A 22,503-nucleotide genomic window follows, 5' to 3' on the forward strand; every position below is an offset into this window, starting at 1 on the left:
CGCGCCGTGGAGGCCGGGGGTCACGTGCTTTCCGCTCGGCCGCTGCGGTTCCGATCACGTGCCGCGGGTCAGGTGACGCGCCGAGCCCGGCCGCTCCGTCGCGTCCCGCGCCGCCGCCGCCGCCGCCATGACGGGGCTCGCGCTGCTCTACTCGGGGCTGGCCCTCGCCTTCTGGAGCACGCTGCTGGGCGTCGGTGAGCGGCGGGACGGCCGCGCTGCGGGCCCGGGGGGGCAGAGCGGGCCGTGGGGCTGGGCTGGGGGGGGCAGAGGCGTTGGGGCTCGCAGGATCAATGGGGGACCAGTGGTTGGAGGGCTGAGGGTGCCGGGCTGTGGGAGAAGGAGGGCGCTGGGCTGTGCGGGGAGCCGAGCTGTGGGGTGGCTCGGCGGCGGTGAGCTGGGGTGGGGGTGCTGAGACGGGCTGTTTCCTGGGAGTGCGCGGGGACCTGGGAAGGGGGTGTCCAGGTGTGGGATGTCCTGAGCGGTGAAGGGAACTTGGTGCGCGATGGCAGTATGTACTGCGGGTGGGCAGGGAGCTGAGCTGCGTGATGGGGCGTGGGGTGCACGGGATACCCGCTACGGGGGGAAGCCCACTGTGGGATGCAAGTGCAGGAGTAGGATATGTCCTGGGAGCAGAGGAGTAGTGTGGTTCTGGGCATGAGGGAGTGTGGGGAGGGGCTTTGGCAGTGATTTGGACTTGTTTCTTTGCTGGCTTACAAGGAAGGGGTGGAAGAGTTAGCTTTTTTGTGGAAAAGGGTGGAAGACCTGGGCAGGGGGGTGCAAGGCTATCAGTCTGCTGGTGACGGAGCTGCTCTCTGGCAGAGGCATGCAGCCTCTCGCACCATTCACCCATTTCAGCCTGGTTATCCATGTGTGTGTCCTTTGGGCTGCCCCCGTGGGTGGATCAGACCCTGAGCAGTGCTGCCGTGTAACTGCCCGCTGCCGTGTGATGCTCAGCCCTTGGCAATCTGAGCCTCTCTGGCTCGGACAGTTGGTTTGCTTCTCTGTCTGCGTGAGAGAGCAGAAAGATGTTTGTGCCAGTCAAGGGCTTGTGTTGGGTTCAGTGGCTCAGGGTGAGTAAAGGCAAGTGCCTGGCTTTCAGACTATGACAGTCAGTATCTTCTAGGTGGAGGAGCAAGCCTTCTCGCTTCTCTACACTGCAGTAACATAAGATGTGCAGTTGTGGCCTACTTTTTGCAGAGTTGATGCGTAGTGTTGCTGCAGCTTGCAGAGGCCTAGGCCCTGCTGCTGGTAGCATCAGCCTCAGTAGCACTGGGGATGGATTTTAATGCTCCTCTGAAAGGGACAGCTCTAAGGGTTAACGGGAAGATATTGTACGCTGAACTTTGCTGGAGCTGCTGGTCATGCTGGTTATTTCCTCTTCTAGCACTGAGTGAAGTGAGCAGAAGCCAGACAGCAGCTGGGGAGGACTTGGTTCCTGTCTCAGTGTTCAGATGAGGGGAGAGACTGAGTAAGAAGCTGAGTGTGTCTCACTCCTTCATGTTTCCAGGGTCTCTCCAGCAGGCCTAATGAACAGAGTGCCAGGTCCAGGGCTGCCTTAGGGAGCTCTCTGAGTCCTGCAGTTCACACCAGCTCAGACACACACTGTGAGTTGAGACCGTCAGAAAACGTTGGTGAGCTGAGCCCAGGCACTCTTAACTTCTGCCCTGTTGCAATCCCTCTTCTGGGACAGAGCAAGCAGGAAGTAGTCTCGCTCTGCACAGCGTTTTAGTGTGCCTCTTTGTGCTTCTCCTCCTGGTCCTGAGCCCTGCTTTGCTGGTCGTGGCCCCGCTGCCGTGGCTGCTTTCTGCCCTCCTGGCTGCAGGGCTAGGAGCCAGAGCTTGTGGAAAGCATTCTTCACCCCATTTCCTGTGTGTATGAATCCAAGGCTACATCTGCTCCTAAAGAGAGAGAAGGTGCCCCAGCGATCCATACTGAGCTGGATGTAGCTCTTCTTTCCTGCTTCTGGGGAGTGGGGTAGCTGAGGCTGGTTGGGATCAGTTCCTGCTCTGCAGGCCAAGCAATGAACCCAAAACACAAACAAGTACCAAACTGGTGAGGCCCGGCCCTGGCAGCACAGAGGAGACAGCGGAGAGCGTCCGTGAAGGTCACCAGGAGCACGGGCCAGGGTGCGGCCTCCCTTCATGCTCCCTGGCCATGGCACTGTTCCTCATTTGTGTGTCACTGCTGAGGGGAGCCACTCCAGTTCCTCTGCCGGGAGGAGTGACTGGCATTACCGCTTCCCCTTTCAGGGCTGGCTTTTCAGGGCAGCCGTTTTACTTCCTCCTGGGGCACAGGGTGCCGGTGTCCTCGCAGCCTGAGTCCTGCATGGTGGCTTTCAGCATACAGGGTCAATGTGCCAGGTCTGTCTATGTTAGCAGCACAGGGCTCTCCCGGGTGATGAGCTGTCCTGCAGCTCCTGGCCATGGGCAGGGAAGGGCTCCTCCAACTCCTGGGCATGTGGTCCTTCCTCTGCATTACTGCTGGTCACATCGCCCGCTCACCATCACCTGCTGCCTCCAGACTGTGACTCCTGAGGGAACAGAGCATCAGGCTTGAGGCAGTGGCCTCTTTGCTTCTTATAAGTATTTGAGAAGTCTCCTGTCTTTTCTTTTTCTGGTCTTAGATAGGAGTGAGTGCCGTGCAGCCTCTGTCTCTAGTCAGCAGTGGCAAAGAGCTGTCCCTTAACTGGCTTTATCTGGTGTGGAGCAGACACTGCCACACTGTTGGCAGTTATCTGTTCCTTAGGGCCACGTCACCGACTCTTTTCCAACTGCCCGCTTTGAGCCATGTAAAGAGCAAATGCCTATTCTGGTCCGCAGCTGTATTTCCCCTTTGATGTTCACAAGTTCTGAGGAAGACATGTTTTTGGTGCGAGCACCTCTGCATGCGCTCAGGCTGCTGGGTGCAACTCCCTGCTGTGATTCAGCATGGGAGAGGTGCTTGGGTTAAAGGTGCCTGAGGACGAGCTGAATTTTCACTGTCGGTCCTGCCGCTGCCCCTCTGGCTGTGTGTGTTTGCAGAGTGGCAGTCCGTGTTATGAGCTGTTGACTGTTGCCACCAGGAATTGGTTAATGCTATGGGCCTCCACTTGGCCGGCTCTGTTTGAAGGCACGTTCAGTTGCCCCCGCCCGCCAGAGGCTGGCAAGCGCTGGAACCCTTCAGTCCACACTGGCTCCCTCCCTTGTTGGCAGCTCTGGGCTCACGTGTGCCAGAGAGGCCGAGCTGTTAGTGCAGCATCCAATTTTCTCTACAACACCTGTGCTCTAGCTGTGCTTTAAGGGAGGCAACACGCTTCTGACCTGGTGCAATCTCTCCTTGCTGTGGCTTCAAATGGACCCTGTGCCCTGGCAGGGCCTCCAGGGACAGCGATAAGCCTGGCTAAACTGGGTTTGTTTGGCACTTCCGTTGCCTGAGGAAGACTCCCTTTTCATCTCTTGTGGCTGGTGGCACGGTACCCCGAGTAGAGCAGGGTGAACTGTCTTTGTGAGTCCGTCCCTGTAAAAGAAGAGCTATTCTGGGTTTCTCAGGGCTGGGCTTCGGTATCTGCTGCCTGGGTTGGAGTACAAACTTCCCTGGATATGACTAACCCTGGAGGAAACGCTGAGCACAGCAGCTAAGCCTTAACATCCGTGTCCTTGGAAAGACTAGGGCTGGGGGGCAGCAGCTCCTGGCATTGACAGGCTCCTTGTGAGCAGTGCATGGACCCGGGTCAGATGGTGATGGAGCAGCACATGACAATCGCTCTGGGCACAGCCTCGTTCCCCCTGTGAGAGAAACAAGAGCTCATGACCAGTTACCCAGTACCATGGCTATCCAGCAGGGCTGAGCCATCGGGTGATGCAGACGGAGACTGTGCTGGAGCACAGGGCTGTGCATTGCTCTTGAGCCTCTTCAGTCCAACGTGGCATGTGGGTGCTCAGCAGGAATGGGGAACAGAAAATGGGTGTATCGACTACAGAAGTCTTGTTCTGGATGAAGGCTGGGCTGAGGTATGGGGATGTCATGAGTCCAGGTGGTCTCTGTCCTGTGATCATGGGCATAGGAGAAGCTGCACAGGCTCCTCCTTTGGCAGCACAGGAATACTGCGGTCACTGAGGCTGGACTTTGGAGGGGCGCTTCTGCCCCTCAGCTTTGCATGCCTGAGACAGTCTCCCCTGTAACCTTCCTATGTGGTACGCTGTGCTTGTCAGCCTCTGCCCATCAGCTGATGTTGGCTCACAGGTGGGAGAGCAAACAGCAGCGCCAGACTGGTGCGTGGTGCCTGTCTAAAGGTTCCTGTGTCGCTCTTGCTTTCCAGGGATCTGCTACACAATATTTGACCTGGGCTTCCGCTTCGATGTGGCCTGGTGAGTTCCCTGTAAATACTGGCATCCTCCTTGCCAGGCACAGGGCTGTGTGAGGAGGTGGTTGGTGCTGGTTGTGCCTGATGGGAACAGTGTTTGCTCTTGGGTGCCGGGCAGTGGTCACTGCATCCTGGTGGCATGAGAGCTACAGCTGAGTGGGGTGTCCGCTCCATGTGAGACCATTTCATCCCTGTTAGAATTCGTCCCTCCTCACAGAGGATGTTTCCTTCCTCTCCAGGGTGCTGTGGCTAGCTGACTGTGCCTTATCCCGCAGACAGGCTGCTCACATTGTCCGGGGCAGGCCTGGTGGGTTGCATCCTAGTTGAAACTGTCCTGGAGATGCTGCTGGCACAGCCATGCAGGCTATCTTTTGCTTGGAAATATAGCAGGGCTGAGTCTCCCTCAAGACCCCAGGGCAGCTTTCCCCTGTCTCCTCTCCAGCATGAATGTTGGTGCAAGGGATGGCAGCCCCAGGGGAGGCTGCCACTAGTTCTGTCATGGCAGGCCTGGTTGCCCCCTTGCAGATCCTTCGTCGGTGTGTGGCAGCCCAAACGAACTCTTGTGTCTGCTCTCTCATGGCAGCAGCTGGGTCTGTGGTGTGCATACACCAAAGCACCTGGTTGTGGGCATGATGCTGGCCACATACATGTGCGATTGGCCCTGTGCAGGGTCCTGGTGTTGCTGTCATTGCCCTTTCCCATCTCTGTCCCAGTGCCCCCCCTCTCCCAGGGGGAACAGTGTCCTCTCAGTCCAGGCTTCCCCTGTGTGGTGAGTGTCAGGAGGAAGGTCTTGGCCTACCCAGGTGAAGGTCCTGGGGCACTGGCAAGCAAAGATAGGCTTTCACATCCCGTTATTTGGCGGTGCCTGACTCATCTCCAGCTGCATGGTGAGTGTGATGGATTTGCGGGTACTGTTGTGGGGCTGTGCACCATGGCTAGGGGGTTTCTGCCTGTGCACTAATTCAGAGTGTTCCTCCCTATCCAGGTTCCTGACGGAGACCTCGCCCTTCATGTGGTCCAACCTGGGCATTGGCCTGGCCATCTCCCTGTCTGTAGTGGGAGCTGCCTGGTGAGTTGAGGCTGGGGCTTCAGCAAATTCCTGCTGTCCTGCCTCGGGAGCTGTGCCCATACTGTGGTTTCCCATGGCCGAGCAGGAGCAGAACAGCATGTGCGTGTAGGGAGCATATGTGGGTCACCACAGCAGTGGGGCCTGGTTACAGGGCTCCTGGGGGGTCTGACCAGGCCCCTTCACCCAGCAGGCTACTTGGGGTGAAGGCAGTAGAGGGACAGGGGTGTCCCTGGCTCTTCAGAGGTCGAGCCGGTGAGCTATGCTGGGGCTGCTTTTGTGTCCCCAGCCATTCTGCCAGTGTAGGTGGCAGTGCTTGAGACCACATGCGCCCTGGGGGTGGGCAGGTTGGGCCCACAGTATCTCCCCAGCTGCATGCCCAGCTCTTTGCTCAGCTGGAAGGACCTGGTTTTTCTATCAAGCCCTTCAGGATGTGCCAGACCCTCCACCAACCACCCTTGTCTGCTGCAGGGGGATTTACATCACAGGCTCCAGCATCATTGGTGGCGGAGTCAAAGCACCCCGGATCAAAACCAAGAACCTGGTCAGGTAAGCACAGATCTGGGTTTATGCTCACGCCCTGCCTGATCAGTGCAGGTCCCAGCCCAGTGCAGAGACTCCTGTCCTATCTCTAGCTGGGTGCTGCTGGCAGATTGTTCCCTGCTGAGCTGCTGCTGCTGTTTGTTCTGGAAACAAAGAGCTGTAAAGGAGCCCAAGTGTTACTTTGAAGGGTCACAAGTGGTGTGATATCACACAGTGAATGAGCTCAGTGTGTTCAAAACAAACACCCCAAGATCACACTTCCTGCCTTAGGCAAGGGGTGCCCTACCAGACCTTGCACAGCTCTTCCCAGCAGAGGCCAAGCGGGGCTGGCGGAAGGGAGGGGATCCAAGGGCCTGCTCCCCACAGAGATGTCACAGGTTACTTGGGTGGCACAGCACAACCATCTCCCTTGTTGGAGAGGAGAACAGCGGGTGGGCTGGGCTGCAGTTCTGCTCTGTTATGGCCCTGGAGGGATCTGGCTGGTGGGATGCAAGCTGGGGTGGACTGCTCAGGGTGGGGGACATTGTGCTCAGAGTTGCTTCTCTCTCACAGCATCATTTTCTGCGAGGCTGTGGCCATCTACGGGATCATCATGGCAATTGTCATCAGTAACATGGCTGAGGTACGGAAGGGCTAGGGCTGCCTTGCCAGCACCATGCCTCTGGGCTGTGGTGGGGATGTGCAGCCAGGAAAGGGCCAGTGTTGGGAGCCATGGCCCTCTGTGGACGTTGGATGCTGTCATGGCTCTGCGAGCCCCTGGGCTGGAGGTCTGTGGGTTGGCTCTTGCCCACGCTTGAGGGAGGGATGGGGGAGCACACGCAAGATGGGATAACGAAGGCTTGCCAGGATATGGAGTCAGGGCTCAGCTCTGGTCAAATTGGGGCTACCTCAGGCTATGTTGGGGACAGGTGGCTCTCCCAAAGACCACAGACTTGCCACTAACCCAGGCTGTGTACTTTGTTTTAGCCTTTCTCTGCAGTCACGCCAGAGACCATTGGGGCCAGGAACTATCATGCAGGTAAGGGCTGCTCAGGTCCCTGGCTGCAAGCATTGCCTCCCTCTGCCTGCAGCCTCCTGCTGCTCCCTCTGCTCTCACCCATAGAGAATGGGGCTGCAGGGTCCAGCTTGCCCAGCCCCTGCCCTGCTCCAGAGCTGACTGGCTCCATCCAAGCTGACCCTGTCAGCAGTGTCTGAACAGTATGGCAGGGCCCTTTGCGCTGTCCTGGACAGCAGATGTAACTCTCTTGCCAGAAGGCAGCTTTTAAATTACCTTCTCTAGGCCCTCCTTCACCCAGCCAGGGCAGGGGCTCTGCTGCCCAGCAGTGACACTGCTCTCCCCATGGGCAGCAGCAGCTGCTGGGCCTCTGGGAACCAGCAGGCAGATGTCAAGTCTTACTGGACTCTGCAGGACTGCTGCATCCCCTCGGATGCCCCTGTGGGGAGGGGGAGGCCAGGCAGCTACCTTGCCTACCCTGGTTGCTGTCACCCGCTGGTCTGGCACTGCGGGAACCCAGCTGCACCCTGGAGCAGTCCTGTTCGCCAAAGTGGGGAGCTGCTGGTGTTTGGCCGCTCTGGTTCTTGTGTTGTCTCGAGCCAGATCTGCTGCAGTGTGCCTTGGGTGCAGGTGGAGGGGGTTGCCCCCTGCTCTCATAGTGTCCCTCTCTCACAGGTTTCTCCATGTTTGGGGCTGGCCTGACTGTGGGGTTGTCCAATCTCTTCTGCGGGGTGTGCGTGGGCATCGTGGGCAGCGGGGCTGCCTTGGCTGATGCTCAGAACACAAGCCTCTTCGTCAAGATCCTGATTGTGGAGATCTTCGGCAGTGCCATAGGGCTGTTTGGGGTCATCGTTGCTATCCTGCAGGTACCTGCCTCCTGGGGTCCCCAAGCTTATGTGAGCACAAGGTGCCTGTCACCCTGCTGCTTTTCAGCTCCAGGCAGACACACCTGTGCTCCAACACAATCCTCTGTAGTGGTGGGAGAGGCTGCTCGTGAGGCTTGGGGGTGATGCAGCTGTCCCACAGGAGAGTGTGCCTTTGCGCAGCAGTGTCAACTCTGCTGATAGCCCCTCTGAGCTACTGTCACCAAGGGTGTCACACCTTGGATGTGCCCTATGCAATGCTCGTGTCCCCTCAGTGGGGCTGATGAGCTGTCTGCAGCTTCCAAGCAGTCCCAGGGTGCTTGTGGCTGCCTAGGCCTGGGTGGGTTTGGGGTGCCAAGCCAGGGTTTGTGGGGCATGGCCTGACTTCTCTTTTTTCTTTCTAGACATCTAAAGTAAAAATGGGCAACTGAGCCCTGTCTCACCCAGCCTGTTCCAGCCTGCCCCAGGAGGTGCTGTATATACTTATTTAATGTTTCTATCCTTGATTGGGGCGGGAGCTGCCCCCAAGCAGGAGTGGGAGCCCAGCTGTATAGACCCCCCCTCCTGCTGATCGGCCCCGTGGAAGAAACAAATATCTCTGTGTGAATTCTGCCCCCAGTGGCCTGGCCCAGCCTGGTGGGGGTCGTGCTGCTGCGTGTCCCCGGTGTGTGTAGAATCGATCAACAGTGCAATTCCGTGTCCGTGAAATAAATATGGTTCTTGTCCAAGGCTGCAGCTCTTCCTCTGCCCTGCATGTGGCCACAGGTCTGCTGAGGAGGCTTTTGGAGAGCAAGGGCTGATCTGGGCTGACCCCGTGACTGGAGGTGTCCCTCTGTGCCTCTGGCAAAGTCCCTGCTCTGCTCCAGGAGCCTGGTGACGTCTGCCCTGCGTGGGTGGTTCCACACATGCCTGGGTTAACAAGTCTGCCTGCTCAGCCTACAAGAAGCCACCCTTGCTCGACTATGGGAACACAGAGCTCTGCTTTGCTGCTTGGCAGCAGGCTGCTGGAGCAGGCAGCAGGTTGCTCTGCGCTGGCTCAGCCAGGCTGCTGCCAGCCCTGGCACTGCCCTGTGTGAGGCATGCTGGAGGCACAGGCGCAAGCTGGTTTGGGTCTTTTGGCTACTGTCCAGATGGCTTAGCACAGAGAGGGAGTGTATCACTGCTGCTTCTATTTGCAGTGTCCTTAAACCTATCGTGCAACTGGAGAGCACCAGAAGGGCCGAGGAGCAAAGATTTTGCACTTCCAAGGCAGTCTTCCAGCCGGCGGCTCCCTTGCTTGACTGTTTGCTGGGTGCTGCTGCCTGTACGCATGCTGCTGGGTGCCTTGACCCTCCAGTCTACAGTGCCCCTGTCTGTGCCCCACAGCTCTCGGCTCTCGGTCCCAAAGTAGTGTAGGGGTGGAGTTACTTCTCTGCTCACCTATCCCCGGCTGTGACAGCTACAGCCTGGGGAAGCAGACTGCAGACAGCTGGGCCTGCAGCTCTTCTGCTGCTTGGGGGAAGGGAGGAGCAAGGTCCTTCTGCCTCTGCTCTGCAAAGAGCATAGAGCTGATGCTGCTGCAGTCTGCCACATCCAGCATGAGGCCCTCATCCTGCTGTGCTGTCAGTACACCTTGGCAAGGGGAGCATCTAACCCCCAGTGCTGTTAGTGCTGCTCTGGATTGGAGAACGTGTATGCCTGGAGCTGCCCATCTCCATCCCTGCCTGAATACAACAGGGAGGGGGGCAGTGGAAGGGTTGCTGGAGCCAGGGAAGTGTTTACATCTCCTGGTCTTGCCCTTGGATGAGGGCAGCTGCCTCTGTACTGCCTCTCCCAGCTCCGCTGGCCTCTCCTGCAGAGGCTCCAGGTTGTGTCCCTGTTACTGGGACGTTGGCAGTGCCTGGAATCTCTGTGCAATGGGCACAGATGGCTGGGTTGATGCTGGTGGGGCCTGGCTCTGTGTCTAGTACAGCCTGTGCCCAGCCCTGCAATATGTCCTGGTTGCTTTAATCCCATCTGGGAGTGGTGTTGAGGCCTGTTGTACTGCTGGCACAGCTCCTTGTGCCCCAGAGGGGCAGCCCTGGGGCCAAGCTTCTTGCATCTGCCCCATGGGACAGCAGCACCTCAGCGCTAGGTGTGGAAAGGCGGTTGGGGCAAACCTAGCCCAGCTTGGCATCCCCCTGTGCCCTTCTCCAAGCTCTGGAGCAGTTTGCTGTAGGGGTGGTGGTGGTGTGGGGCTGCCCTGTACTTGTGCATGGGAGGATGCAGCCTGAGCGCTGGAGTCAGGAGCCCTGGTGAGAAGGGAGAGACTCATCTTGTTGTGTGCTCACCCCTGCCCTGAGCAGGGCCAGGTCAGCGCTGCCCCTGCGGTGCCAGGCTCTGCACTGTGCCGAGGTGGTCTGCTCCCACCAGCTGTGCTGGTTGTCCTCTGGGGCTGAAGCTTGGGACCAGGAGTTCTGGGTGCCTGGTGTAATGACAGGGACACAAATTAGGCCTTGCCGTGGTCAGAAGAAAGGATGTAAAGTCGGTGCAGTGTTTTGTCCTTCCTGCATGAGGTCAGTTCCCTTGTCCTGTGGCATCACTGCTGCTAATGGCCAGCAATGGCTGAGGCACCTGGGAGCTGTGTGGCCGTCCCAACAGACCTGTCTCAAACCTGTAGGCCCTGGCAGAGGTGTCTTCAGGAAGGAAATGCCTGGGGTTGGAGAGCTCATGCTGCCAGTAGAGGGGCTGCAGATTAATCACCTTCCTTGTTAAAAATTAGGATCTCTGGTGCTGAAGGACTCATCCTCTTGCAGCTGTGGGTCTTCCCCCTGCCTTGGCTTGATACAAATCCATCTGCTGTCAGAAATCTCCCTCTGCGAGATACTTACCCTGCCTTCCACATCATGCCCGTGTGTATCCAGGCTTTGGCACAGGAGCTGCTCCAGCCCCTGCTTGGCCTGCATGCCTGTTGTGTGGACACAGGACCACCAGGGATGGTCTTGCAGTGGCTGGGGGTGGCCCATCGCCCCTCTCATGCAGCCAGCAGTGGTAATGCTGTGCCAGTGGGTGAGCATGCCCTGCGCTCCCTTGTTCTAGGTGTGTGACTCTGCACTTGGGTGTGCTAAATACTTGCTGCTCAAGCGTGGAGAAAATGCTTAAATGGGACTCCAGTATCTTGAACCTTATCTCATTCAGGAGCAGCAGCAGCTGGAGTGGAGAGCCAGTTCAGCAACTGAATGTAAGTATTCTCATAGGGCCAAAACACCAGCTACCAAAGAGCAAAACCAAGAGCTGGAGGCAGAAGCTGGGCTGCTTTAGCTAGAGAGGGTCTTGTGGTTTACAGGCATGGAACAGGCTCCCTGGGGCGCCACGGGGTTGGGCTCAGGGCAGGAGTGACGTGGGTGCCGCTCTGACCTCTGCTATAGCACGTGAGAGGTTTTCTTCTTAAAGGAACTGCCAAGGGGCAAGGTGGAGAGCCCTTGCTTGGGTGAACAGTCAGGTGAAAGGTACCACAGAGCTGGTCAAAACAGAGGTCTTCAAGGATAGGGGCTACTTGAGGTGTTCATAAATGTGGGGTAGCAGGAAAAAAGGGAAAGGCTGCTGATGGCACAGATTTACTTGTGGTGGGCTGAACTCTTGTTGGGACTATACCAAGATCTTTCTGTGATGGTATTTTGATAGGGAAAGTGAAATTCATTGCTAGGAAACACCAAGAAACATGGAGGGGGGATGGGGGGAAGCAACTGCAAATACATTGTGATGGGCTCTGAGCCAGCAACGCAACTCAGGGCTGCAGGAGTCGTCCTGGGTGGGTCTAGGAAATGAGTGCCTCAACCACTGCCAAAAATGCAGATGAATGCAGGGAATTACCGAAATGGGGGAACAAGGAGATACAGTATTGTGGCACCAGGATCACCCGAACTTGGTGTCCAGCAAGCAGGGAGGCCTCTGTGCAATGCCTGAGGCTGTGCCCGCAGCACTCAGCAGGTCCCCGGCCAGCTGTGGATCCGCTGAGCCGAGCCCTGTGGTGTGGGGTGCCGAGGCACGGGGGGCCAGGGCGAATTCAGCTCCTGGGGGTGACGGAGTTGGTGGAGCGGGGGCTGTGGGGCAAGTTCCTGGGGCTGAGCAGCCTGTGGGGGCTTGGCCCAGCTCCTGGCCATGTGCAGGCACAGGGAGCTCAGGTGCCTGTGGGGTTCAGGTGTCTGAGGAGACTTGGGGGGCCTTGGGGTACCTGTGGGGCTGGGGGTGTCTGAGGAGACTTGGGGGGCCTTGGGGTACCTGTGGGCCTGGGGGTGTCTGAGGGGGCTTGGGGGGCCCAGGTGCCTGTGGCGCTATAGGGTGCCTGGGGGACCTTAGGTGGCCCGGGGTACCTGTGGGTCCCAGGGTGCTTGTGGGGCCAGGGGTGCCCGTGGGGCTGGGGATGTCTGGGGGCACCCAGGTGCCCGTGGGGCCGGTGGGGGCCGGGGATCCCTGCGGGACTGGCGGGGCCGGTGGGGCCGGGGCCGCTCTCCCTGCGGCGGCGCCGAGGCCTGGCGCAGGCCGGGCCGGGGCCGCTCCTCGCCCCGCGGCGCCGCGCTCGCCCGGGGCCGGCGGCGGGGCCGGGCGGCGGGAGCGGCCCTTGCCCGCGGCCGGAGGCACCGAGGCCCGCAGCGGGGGCAGGCGGCCCGGGCCCCGGCTCGGCGGCGCAGGCCCGGCGGCGGGGCGGGGCGGGCGGCGGCGGCCCCGCCCGGTGCGGCGGCGGCGGCGGCGGGCGGAGCCGGCGTGCGGGCGCGGCCCTGCTCCCTGCGGCTCTCGGCGGTGCGGCTGGGCCGGCCGGCAGGGCCCCCGCAGCCCCGGCATGGGCGCCCGCGGGCCGGCGGCGGCGGCGGGGGGAGGCGGCGGCGGCGGCGGGGGCCGCTGACCGCGCCGGGGCTGCGGGAGGAGCCGGCGGGGCGGCGCGGCAGGGCCGGGACGGCGCGGCAGCCCCGGCCGCGGTGAGTGGGGCCGCCGGGGCCTGGCCCAGCCCGGCGCGGGGCGGGCGGGAGCGAGCGGGGCCGGGAGCGGCGGCGGCGGGGCCGGGCCGGGCCGGGCGGCCGTTGGCGGCGCTGTTCCGCGCGGGCCCGGGGGCGGCGCGGGGCCCCTCGTCCGGCCCGGCACGCCCCGGCACCGGCGGGGAGCCCCAGGGCCGCAGGCCTCCGCTGCGGGGGCGCGACCCGCCGGGGGCCCCGAGCCCGGCCGGGGGCGGCGAGGCGGCGGCGGGGGGGCTCCGCGGCAGGAAGTACCGCGGGTGGGGAGCGCCGGCGTCGAGGAGCGCGAGGGTGTCGTCGGCCCGCGCGCTCGCCTGGCCGCGGGCGAAGCTCGGCCGCCAGACGGTGAAACCTGCCCCGGGCGCCCGGGTGAGAGGGGCTGCGCAGGCAGCGCTCGGAATAGATATTGCCTTATTCTCTGAAGTGCAGTCAGCAGTAAGTACAGCGAGCCGGTAATTGCCTAATGCTGCATGTTTTGATATGGAATAATTGAATTTGAAGGCCCTGTCGGTTAGGGAAGCGTTCTGAAAAGCTGCATGCAGCAGCAATATCCTTTAAAACTCCGTTCTGAAAGTCTCCCACAGCCCCTTCCAGGAGGAAATACTTTGTTCTAGGTCTATTTCTGTTTTTCCAGGAAGTTTCTGTGTTTCCGGTGTCGGGGGCTGGAAGATTCGGAGGAGGGGGGTTGGTTTTCCTGGACGTGGCGGCTTTCTGTGCTCCGCGAGGTGTCCCCCTGGCCGCCCCGCACGGCTCCCGCCCAGCCTCCCCCCTCCCAGCGCCGAGCTCTCCGGCGGGATGAGCCGCCGGAGGGAGCGGACTCGAGCTCCCCTGGGCCGCGAGGCGCCCGCTGGGGCAGCCGTCGCCGCAGGCCTGCGCGGTGGCGCCGGGTCGCCTCGGCTTCCCCGGGGCTGCGCTCGGCCTCTTGCAGCCCATGCGGTGAAGGCCTGGCGGTGGGGGTTGCGTGGCGTTTAACAGCCCCGACAGGCCTGCCCACTACGAATTTTGTGTGTGTTTTTTGCCTGTTCGTGTCTGGGGCCTCCGCACCGTACCGTGGCCACGGTTTAATTGAGTGCTTCTGCTTTGTTCGCATTGAAGCTGCCTCCAGCTCTAACAGTGGAGAGGAGAGGCCTTTCCATGACAGCAGGCAAACAGCTGTGCTCGGATGCGATAGTTTTACTGCTGTTAGGTACAGGTTTGGGAAACTGGGGTGACGGGAGAAAACGGGCCATCAGCCACGCTGCAGACTGAGGAACAGCCCATGGGTGCCCTCCTGCCCATCGCACTTTGTGCTCCTGTCTACCCATGCAGGCAACATGGGCTGCACTGGTAAAAGAGGGGCTAGGTCCCTAAATCCTACTTCTCTCCTTGAGCGCGCTCCTGACTGGTCCCCGCCGCCCATCCCTACGTGTCTGGCTGCTGGGACGACGTGGCTCCGTGTGCTGTGTGGCGCTGGGTTCGGTCAGCCTCATGCAAAGACTGTGGTTTGGAGAGGGTTTCCGGCAGTGGGGACGTGCCCTGGGGCTGGGGAGCAGGGCGGTCCCTGTGTTGAGGGCCCTGCTCCGTGACGCAGCGCGGTGACCACGGGATGGTCTGGGAGAACGTAGCCGGCTTGGCCTCCATCATGCCCCATGCGCAGAGGGTCTTTTCTAGAAAACACCTGGTGCTTGGGGAGGGTCCTGGCCTGCGCGTGCAGGGGGAGCCATGAGGCGCCTGCCCACAGAGCCCAAATCTGCGCTATGCAGCCCGCGGCCATGAGAGAGGGAGGAGAGCAGTTGTGTGTCAGGCCCAGAGCCTTTTCCAGCTCTTCTCTGCTTCCTCACGTGCCTGCCGTGGGCTCCCAGCAGCATCCAGCGGGCCAAGCCTGGGGCCAGGCTGTGTTTGGGGCAGAGCTTGCTGCGGAGAGGCAAAGCGGAAACCTGGGGAAACCCGGGGCTGCAGGTGGCTGACGTGGGGAGAGGGCAGATGGGGGCCCGCTGCCGTGTGCGGCTCGGGGAAAGCACCTGGGACCAGGGCGGTGTCCGGGGTGCGTGTCAGTGCTGGGAACGTGGCTTGCGCCTGTGTTGGCAGGGCCTGGCAGCCGGGATGGTGCTGGGGGGTTGCCTGTGTGCGCAGGGTGAGCCAGGGAAGGGCAGGGGCTGCGCCAGGGCAGACCCCAGCCCTCGGGCACCTTGTGTGCTCCTCGGCACGTGAGGCTGCGCTGCCTTTCCCGGCGGGGAGCCTCCGATCCGCGCGCAGGAGGAGTCACTGTGGGGCTGGGCGGGAGGCCCTGCTTCACGCCTCGGCTTCGTGCCTCGGCTCTGCTCCTGCTGCGCAGGCTCTGCTCCTCACCCTGCGCTGCCATCGCCGCAGGCTCTGTGCCGTGCTGCTCCCCAGGAGGCCCCAGCAGCCGGGCTTGGCAGCAGCCCACAGGCTGGCCCTGAGGCTCTGGGCTGGTTGCCAGCACCCTCGGGTCCTAATTGTGCCCCTGCTGGGGGGTGCTAGTCCTGCCGCAGCTTCCCTGCCACTGGGGCTCTCCCGAGGGGCCCTGCTGTGGCAGTGCCCCATCCCCGTGTCCCCCAGGCATTGCTAACCCGTGGGCATGTCCCTTGTGGTTACCCCTGCCTCGTCCTAGCAGCTCGGCTGTGAGAGGGTTGAGGACGGAGAGCGGGGCTGGGGACCGGGGTGCGTGGAGGGGTTGGGTGTCCCCACTCCTGCCGTACTGCAAGTCTGCCCTGGAGGTGGCCAGGCCAGAGGGCCGGCAAGGGCAGGACGTTTTGGCATGGCCAGGGCTCTCCGTGACCCTCTGTGCATGTTTCCAGCAACCAGCTCTGGCCCGGCTCCAAGTGTCATGTGTGAGATAAGGGGACCTGGCTCCCGGCAGCTCTCTGGGGCACGGTGTCCTGGGGGGCACTGGGAGCGGGAGGAGAGAGGATCCAAGCTGCAGGCCGTAAGTCGGACTCCCTCAGGCGCAGCGGGACCCCTCGGCTGCCCCCCTCCCCGGCTCTGCCGGGACACGCTCCCTTTTGGCGCGGCGGCCGCCTCGCAGCTGCTCGCTCCTCTCAGCGCCCCTGACAGCCGCTGGGCGTCTCTTCCAGGGAGAGCCCCCGCCAGCGTGGCAGTCGCTGCCGGCCCCCCCTTGCTGCTGGGGGGCGGCGGCAGCGGCGGTGCCGCAGGGGTGGTTGGGGATGGGCAGCAGGGAAAGGCAGCGCCTCGGGAGAGGGCGGCTGGTGGGGGCGCCCGCGGTGCCCTTGAGACACCCCTGAGTGACCGTATTTTGGAGCGTGGCCTTCTCTAAGGGCCCAGCCTCTACAGAGGCTCTTTGCAAGGCCCTTCCCCATCTCGCACTGGGGGACCACAGACCCCGACGGAGGCTGGGAGCAGGGCTGGCCTCGCTGAAATCGGGGAAGCCCCAGGGCTGGGGACCTGCTGCGGCTGCGAGGGGCAGGGGGGTGGTAACGCTGCCCGGCATGGTGCTGGCCCTGTGCCGCTTGCCCTGAGTCGCTCCTGCCTTTTTCCCGCTGGAGGGGTCAGGCTGAGCTGTGGGCAGGGGGGGCTTTGCTGCGGGCTGAGTTGGGGCTGAAATTCAGTCGTGAGAGGCTCGAGTCTTTCTGAGCTCGGGTGAAAATACGATGGTTTGCATGAGGTGCTCTTAAGGGAGATGTTAAGGTAGCCCAGGCAGGCGGCATAGTGCTGGTAAATGCCTTGGGGGTGGGAAATTCAATAAACTAGCAGCATTGTAAAGCTCGGGGTGCCTGATACCATAAAGGCTCAGGACACTGCTTGCAGATGTGGTGCCCCTCATGCAAGGGGCCATGCACGTGCCCTCCCTGCACACAGCTGCCTGTGCCCGGCTGAGGGAGCCTTCCCGGGAGCTGCTGCGGGGCAGGGCTCATCTCCCTGGTGGGGAGGAGATGGGGGCTGTGGGTGTGCTAAGGCGAGGAGGGCAGGGTGGACATGGGTAGGAGCAGTTGTGGGTGCAGGGGGGTCTGATCTGGCCAGGAGTTGGAAGGAGCAGGGGTCTCTGTCACTGCTGGGGTTGTTGCAGAGACCCTGCAGCTGTCCACAGCTCGTGTTTGGCACCTGGTGCTTCTGGTGTGTTTGCAGCTGTGCTTTCAGAGCAGGGGGCTGGAGTGCAGCATCCCCACGGGGTGCTGTCTGTGCATACAGACCGGTGAGCCCATCACCTCCTCATTGAGCCTGAACTGCTCAGGTTGCCCTGCGTCATTAGGGCTGGGATTGGGTGGCACAAACAGGTGCTGAGCAGGTGGAGTGGGGACGTGGCTGGCTGTGTCCTGAGTGTGGGGTGTCTTGGCAGGATCGTGACCGTGACTGGAGCCGCCCCCCTGCCCTGCTGAGCGCACATGTCCGCCTGCCCATGCCCAGAAGATGACCAGGCTGCTCTTGGGGGTGACCCTGGAAAGGATTTGCAAGGCTGTGCTGCTGCTCTGCCTGCTCCACTTCGTCATCATCATGATCCTCTACTTCGATGTCTACGCGCAGCACCTGGACTTCTTCAGCCGCTTCAACGCTAGGAACGCCTCGCGTGCGCACCCCTTCTCCAACTCCTCCCGGCCCAACAGCACTGCCCCCAGCTACGGGCCTGCCGGTGCTGAGCCCCCGTCCCCCAGCGCCAAGCCCAACACCAACCAGTCCATCACAGAGAAGCCCTTACAGCCCTGCCAGGAGATGCCTCCTGGCTTAGGTGAGATGTGCAGGGCAAGAGTGGGGGAGTTGGGCTCTGCCTTTGGGCATGGGGCTGAGTTGGGTGCTGACATGTCTCATTGCCCCTTGGGCATAGCCTTCCTGGTGGTCCCGGGGGTTGAGCAGTGAAGGGGCCATTGGAGAAAACCAGACCTAGAAGTAGCAGGACACCTGATTTCTTCAGGTTTTGTTTGCGACTCGCCCAGGCTCTCTGCCCCTGTCTGGGAAGAGCGTTGGGCATCCCTCATCCTCAGCGGTGCTGGTGCCCCTTGCAGGGTTGCCGTTTGTTTTACCAGCCTGGCTGGGAGCGGTGGGTGTCCAGGACTGCAGTCATGGCACAGCTGGCCCTGGTCCCCAGCTGTGTCCTGTGCTGTTGGCATCACCCTGCCCTCGCTTTTGCAGTTGGACGGCTGCTCATCGAGTTCAGCTCCCCCATGACCATGGAGCGGGTGCAGCGGGAGAACCCCGACGTGCACCAGGGTGGCAAGTACACCCCCCAGGACTGCCTCCCCCGGCAGAAGGTGGCCATCCTCATCCCCTTCCGGCACCGCGAGCACCATCTCAAGTACTGGCTGCACTACTTGCACCCCATCCTGCGCCGGCAGAAGGTGGCTTATGGCATCTACATCATCAATCAGGTGAGCTGGGCAGGGACGACGGGGTTGGCGGGGCTGGGACAGGCATGCAGGCGTTGCTGAGCTCTGCAGCCACATGCTCTGCTCTGCAGTATGGCGAGGACACCTTCAACCGGGCCAAGCTGCTCAATGTGGGGTTCCTGGAGGCGCTCAAGGATGATGAGGAGTACGACTGCTTCATCTTCAGTGACGTGGACCTTATCCCCATGGATGACCGCAACCTGTATCGCTGCTACGAGCAGCCACGGCACTTTGCCGTTGGCATGGACAAGTTTGGGTTCAGGTTGGTGCCTGTGGGGCTGCAGGATTCCCCCATGGCTAACACGGGCTCCCCACTGCTTGTTGCCTGGGGCAAGAGTGGGGGTCAGTGGCTCGAAGTGTGGACATGAGATGGCAGAGGGCACAGAGCCCTGGGTGGGAGAGCCTGCAGGGAAGGGCTGGTGCTTGTCCCTGGGATGCAGGTCCCCTTGAAGCTGGCCCCATTCCCAACCTGCTCCTGAGGGCTGATCTGTTTTCTCTCACCCTGCAGGTTGCCCTACGCTGGCTACTTCGGGGGTGTCTCTGGGCTGAGCAAGTCCCAGTTCCTGAAGATCAATGGCTTTCCCAACGAGTACTGGGGCTGGGGGGGAGAGGACGATGACATCTTTAACCGGTGGGTGCCACCCCTCTCCCCAGCATTGGCTCAGGACTTGTAGTAGGGGTATTGGGGGTGTGCTGGGATGCTCTGCTCCCTGCTGAGCGCTGGCAGGCACTGTCACCAACCCTGGAGCTGCTGGGATTGCCGGGGACGTAGTGGGTCCCTGCCAGGCAGTGGGGAGGAGGTTGCTTGCCCACAGCCCTGGGATGCTCCAGCCCTTGGGAAGCTGTGCGGTCAAAGCTGGCAGGGCTGGTGACTGTCATGCTTGGGCCGTGGATCAAACCAGCCTGTCTGAGGGTATCGGAGAGCAGAGGGGCCGTATGTGTTCCTTGTGGGGCAACTAGCCCAGCACAGTGGGGCCCAGCCTCCTCCTGCCGCTGTTTGGGGGCAGCATGCCGTTATTTCAAGCCAGGCTGAGCTGCGTGAGCAGGAAAGCAGGTCTGTGGGCTCTGCTCCACACTGGGATCTGTACAGAAACTTGAAAGTGGCTATGTAGTGGCCTCTCAGCACCAAAACAGGCAGTTCTTCTGGCAGCCGGTAGGCTGCAGCAGATCTGCATGCAGATCTGTCTTCGTGGCTCCGTCCCAGCATTTAGTGCAGGAGCTGGAGAGCTTTAACACTCTTTCCAGTGCGCCCCATGACACTGCCCAGCTGCACTGGCTGCAGAGCAGTGTGTGGCTGGTGGTGCACAAAGGGCCTTTAAGGCTTGGGTGAGCTAAAAACCCCTTGCAGGTGCTGTGTGTGTGGGCAAAGAGCTTGTGGTTTCTACCCGGAGGTAACTGCTGCAATGAGATGGTCCCAGGGGTTCTCTGGGGAAGCAGGGTGCAGTGTGCCAGGCTCTCGGAGAGATTTAAGCAGCCCTTAAATGTGAGGAGGGCTGTGAGGGGGCCTGCATCGCCACCCAGCCGCCTGATACCAGAGCCCTTCAGCTCGCTCACTCATCTGGCCCGAGGGTGTCATGTTGCTGGGACCAGGAGAGGTTTCTATTCACAAGCTGGGAGCTCTCCTGCTTTCCTGTTCCCACTCAGCCTCTCAATTTTAAATGAACTATTCCGGGAGAAGGAAATCTTTCCCCACCTGCTGGCTGTTCAGACAGAAAAAGCAATTGAGGCCAGAGCTGTGCTGCACAAAGGGCACCGGCATTTGGAGAATGTAAACAGCGGCGGCCGCAGAGCTGTGGAGGCATAGCGGTGTTTGCTTAGCGCAGGCCAAACAGCGACGTGTCTGCAGAGCGGGAGGTCGCCTGGAGTGAGCGGCGCTTCCTGCGCTCTCTGCCGCGCAGCAGGCGGCACCCCCGGCCCCGGCCGCTGCCCCAGCTGCAGCCTGGCTTTGCTTAACTCACTCTGACTAGCGCAGAGCAGGCTTAGCGCATGCTTGTTTCTCATTTCACTAGGGACAGGTTTGTTTTTGATGGGGGGAAGAGTGTGTGTTGTATAAAAGCCACATGTGCAGCTGTGCAGTGGAGCATGCTTGGGGGGCCACGGGTGAGGGGGCCACAGCTGGGCCCCCTGCGGACGTGGGTTTTGGGTACCGCAGCAGTCCACTCTGCCCTGTGCCAGCCCCCCAGCTCTGCTCACAGCACAGGGTGCTTGGCCGGACTCTGGCAGCCCTCGGGATGGTGTGTGGGAGACCAGGGCTGTCCCTGGACGTCTCTGGGCCAGGAACGTGTCCTACGCTGGTGCCCATGGGTGCACACTGACCTCCCGCTCTGCTCCCGTCCCCAGGATCTCCCTGAATGGCATGAAGGTGTCGAGGCCCGACATCCGCATCGGGAGGTACCGCATGATCAAGCACGAACGCGACAAACACAATGAGCCCAACCCGCAGAGGTGAGCTGGAGGGGCTGGGGGGAGCCAGGACATCTGGGCTCTCTTTCATGGGCAGGCGCTGTGCTGCCTAGGGTCAACTGCCCCCCTGCTGTGTGGCCAGGGCTCCCTGCTCTGCTCACACACACCGAGGTCCTGCTGTGGGCACACTAGTGTCGCTGGCCCCACGGCAGGCATCCCATCTGGCCCCTGCCTCATCCTGCTGCTGTTTCCACCAGATTCACCAAGATCCAGAACACCAAAATGACCATGAAGCGGGATGGGATCAGCTCGCTGCAGTACCGGGTGGTGGAGGTCTCGCGCCAGCCCCTGTACACCAACATCACGGTGGAGATCGGCAAGCCGCCCCCACGCCTGGCCCGGGGCTAGTGCTTGCCCCCGCGTGCAGAGCTGCGTGGAGCTGACTCTCAGGCCCCTGGGCCCGGAGCGTGGCCTTGCCCTGCGGCTGGCGGCTCTGTGCCTGGGCTGGCTGGACACTGTGGATTTTGCCCCAGCCCGAGAGCGAAGACTGGATGGGGATGTTTTCTGCCTACTCTGCTGCCTTTTGGAGATGGCTGCGCCCAGCCCGCCCCTTGGTACTGAGGATTTCGCCCTCCTTTTTTGCCCCTCCCTGTCCCCACGAGTGTGTTTCCAGGACCCCCACCCCATACTCCGTGTGTTGGCTGAAGAGCCTGTCTGCCCCACATGCGGCTCCAGGCACAGAGCGATGAGACAGCCCCCGCCCTGGCAAGGAGCCCCCTGCCCGCATCAGCCCCCACACCGCCCTGGGAAGGCAGGATGAGACCCCGGCTGCTCCTGGGCTGAGCACCCTGCTTGGGGCCCCAGCAGGCGCTGCGAGAAGTGGGGTGCAGGCTTCCCCCTTCTCCCCGCTGGAGACGCTACTGCCCTGGCCGGCGGTGGGAGCAGCCCCAGGCCCCCCCAGCAGGCAGGTAGCAGGGTGACGGTGCCTCCCCCAGCCCAGCACCGCCTGTGCTGCTCCGCGCGCCGAGGCGGCTCGCTGTCTTCCTCTGCTTTAGTCTGGTGCTTAGAGCCGGGGCCCCACCTCAGCTCTGCCAAACAGAGACCTCCGGCTAGCAAACGCCCCTCTCTGTGCCTCAGTTTCCCCGGGGCTGGGGGTGGTGGCCGTGGCCCCCTCCCCGAAGGCGGATGCTGCGTGCGCGTGCCTGCGGGGAGGCCCCTGCCTCATCGGCCTGCCGTTACCCCCGTGTGCCAGCCACGGCCCCTCCATGGGGGCAGTTGAACCCCCAGCACCATCCCGGCTCTGCAGGGCAGGGGCTGGCGTGGGGCTGCCCCATGGCTCCTGCCAGCGGCAGGCACCTCGGCCCTCCTGCGGTCTCCGGCTCCCCTGACCTCTCCGGGCTGGGAGGCGGCAGGAGGAAGGGGCCGTGGGGTGGCAGGCTGGGGCCCCCGGCACCCCCCAAAGCAGGAGGGGAGCAGCCAGCGCCTCAGGGCGGTGCGTGGGGGCCACGGGCGGGGGCAGCATGCCAGGGCCGGGGGCACCAGTGACTTTTGTACATTTGAATGTCTGACCCTTTTTTTGAGCGTATGTTGAATGCAGCATTCGGTCGTAGAGACCAGGGTTTTTGTATTTAATAAAAGTTTCAAAAGTTCAGAGGGTTCCCTGGGGGGGGGGGGGAGGGCCAGGGTCGCCTCTGGGGCCCTTGGTTTGCTTCGGGCGCCTGCCTGGGGCCGGGGCAGCCCCAGCCCACGCCATGTGCCAGCCCCGCCGTGGGCCTGCCCCACGCCTGCCCCATGCCAGCCCTATGCGATCTCCATGTGGGCCTGCCCCACGCCTGCCCCATGCCAGCCCTATGCAATCTCCATGTGGGCCCCATACCTGCCCCATGCCAGCCCTATGCGATCTCCATGTGGGCCCCATACCTGGCCCATAGCTGCCCCATAGCTGCCCTCTGCGCCCCTCTGCCTGCCCCACAGCGGCTGCGGCCGCCG

General features: G+C 61.8%; 2 protein-coding genes across 3 annotated transcripts; both read left to right on the forward strand.

The window, feature by feature from the left end:
• Positions 1-59: 59 nt before the first annotated feature.
• On the forward strand, positions 60-8,536 carry ATP6V0B (ATPase H+ transporting V0 subunit b). The gene is made up of 8 exons (XM_067301092.1): positions 60-194; positions 4,298-4,346; positions 5,328-5,411; positions 5,880-5,957; positions 6,504-6,573; positions 6,918-6,969; positions 7,621-7,811; positions 8,213-8,536. The coding sequence occupies exons 1-8, from the start codon at positions 128-130 to the stop codon at positions 8,237-8,239; spliced, it is 618 nt and encodes a 205-aa protein (XP_067157193.1). The 5' UTR covers positions 60-127; the 3' UTR covers positions 8,240-8,536.
• A 4,119-nt stretch (positions 8,537-12,655) lies between these two features.
• Positions 12,656-22,163, forward strand: B4GALT2 (beta-1,4-galactosyltransferase 2). Of its 2 annotated transcripts, none has more exons than XM_067301093.1 (7): positions 12,656-12,742; positions 17,070-17,456; positions 17,858-18,093; positions 18,183-18,373; positions 18,620-18,742; positions 20,452-20,556; positions 20,772-22,163. In XM_067301093.1, the coding sequence occupies exons 2-7, from the start codon at positions 17,141-17,143 to the stop codon at positions 20,920-20,922; spliced, it is 1,122 nt and encodes a 373-aa protein (XP_067157194.1). In that variant the 5' UTR covers positions 12,656-12,742; positions 17,070-17,140; the 3' UTR covers positions 20,923-22,163. The 2 variants fall into 2 exon arrangements, with proteins under 2 accessions (XP_067157194.1, XP_013798679.1); XM_013943225.2 differs by lacking the exon at positions 12,656-12,742 and adding an exon at positions 13,134-13,210.
• The last annotated feature ends 340 nt before the right edge of the window (positions 22,164-22,503 follow it).

Source organism: Apteryx mantelli, chromosome 8, assembly GCF_036417845.1.
Source record: "Apteryx mantelli isolate bAptMan1 chromosome 8, bAptMan1.hap1, whole genome shotgun sequence".
Lineage (NCBI taxonomy): Eukaryota > Metazoa > Chordata > Aves > Apterygiformes > Apterygidae > Apteryx > Apteryx mantelli.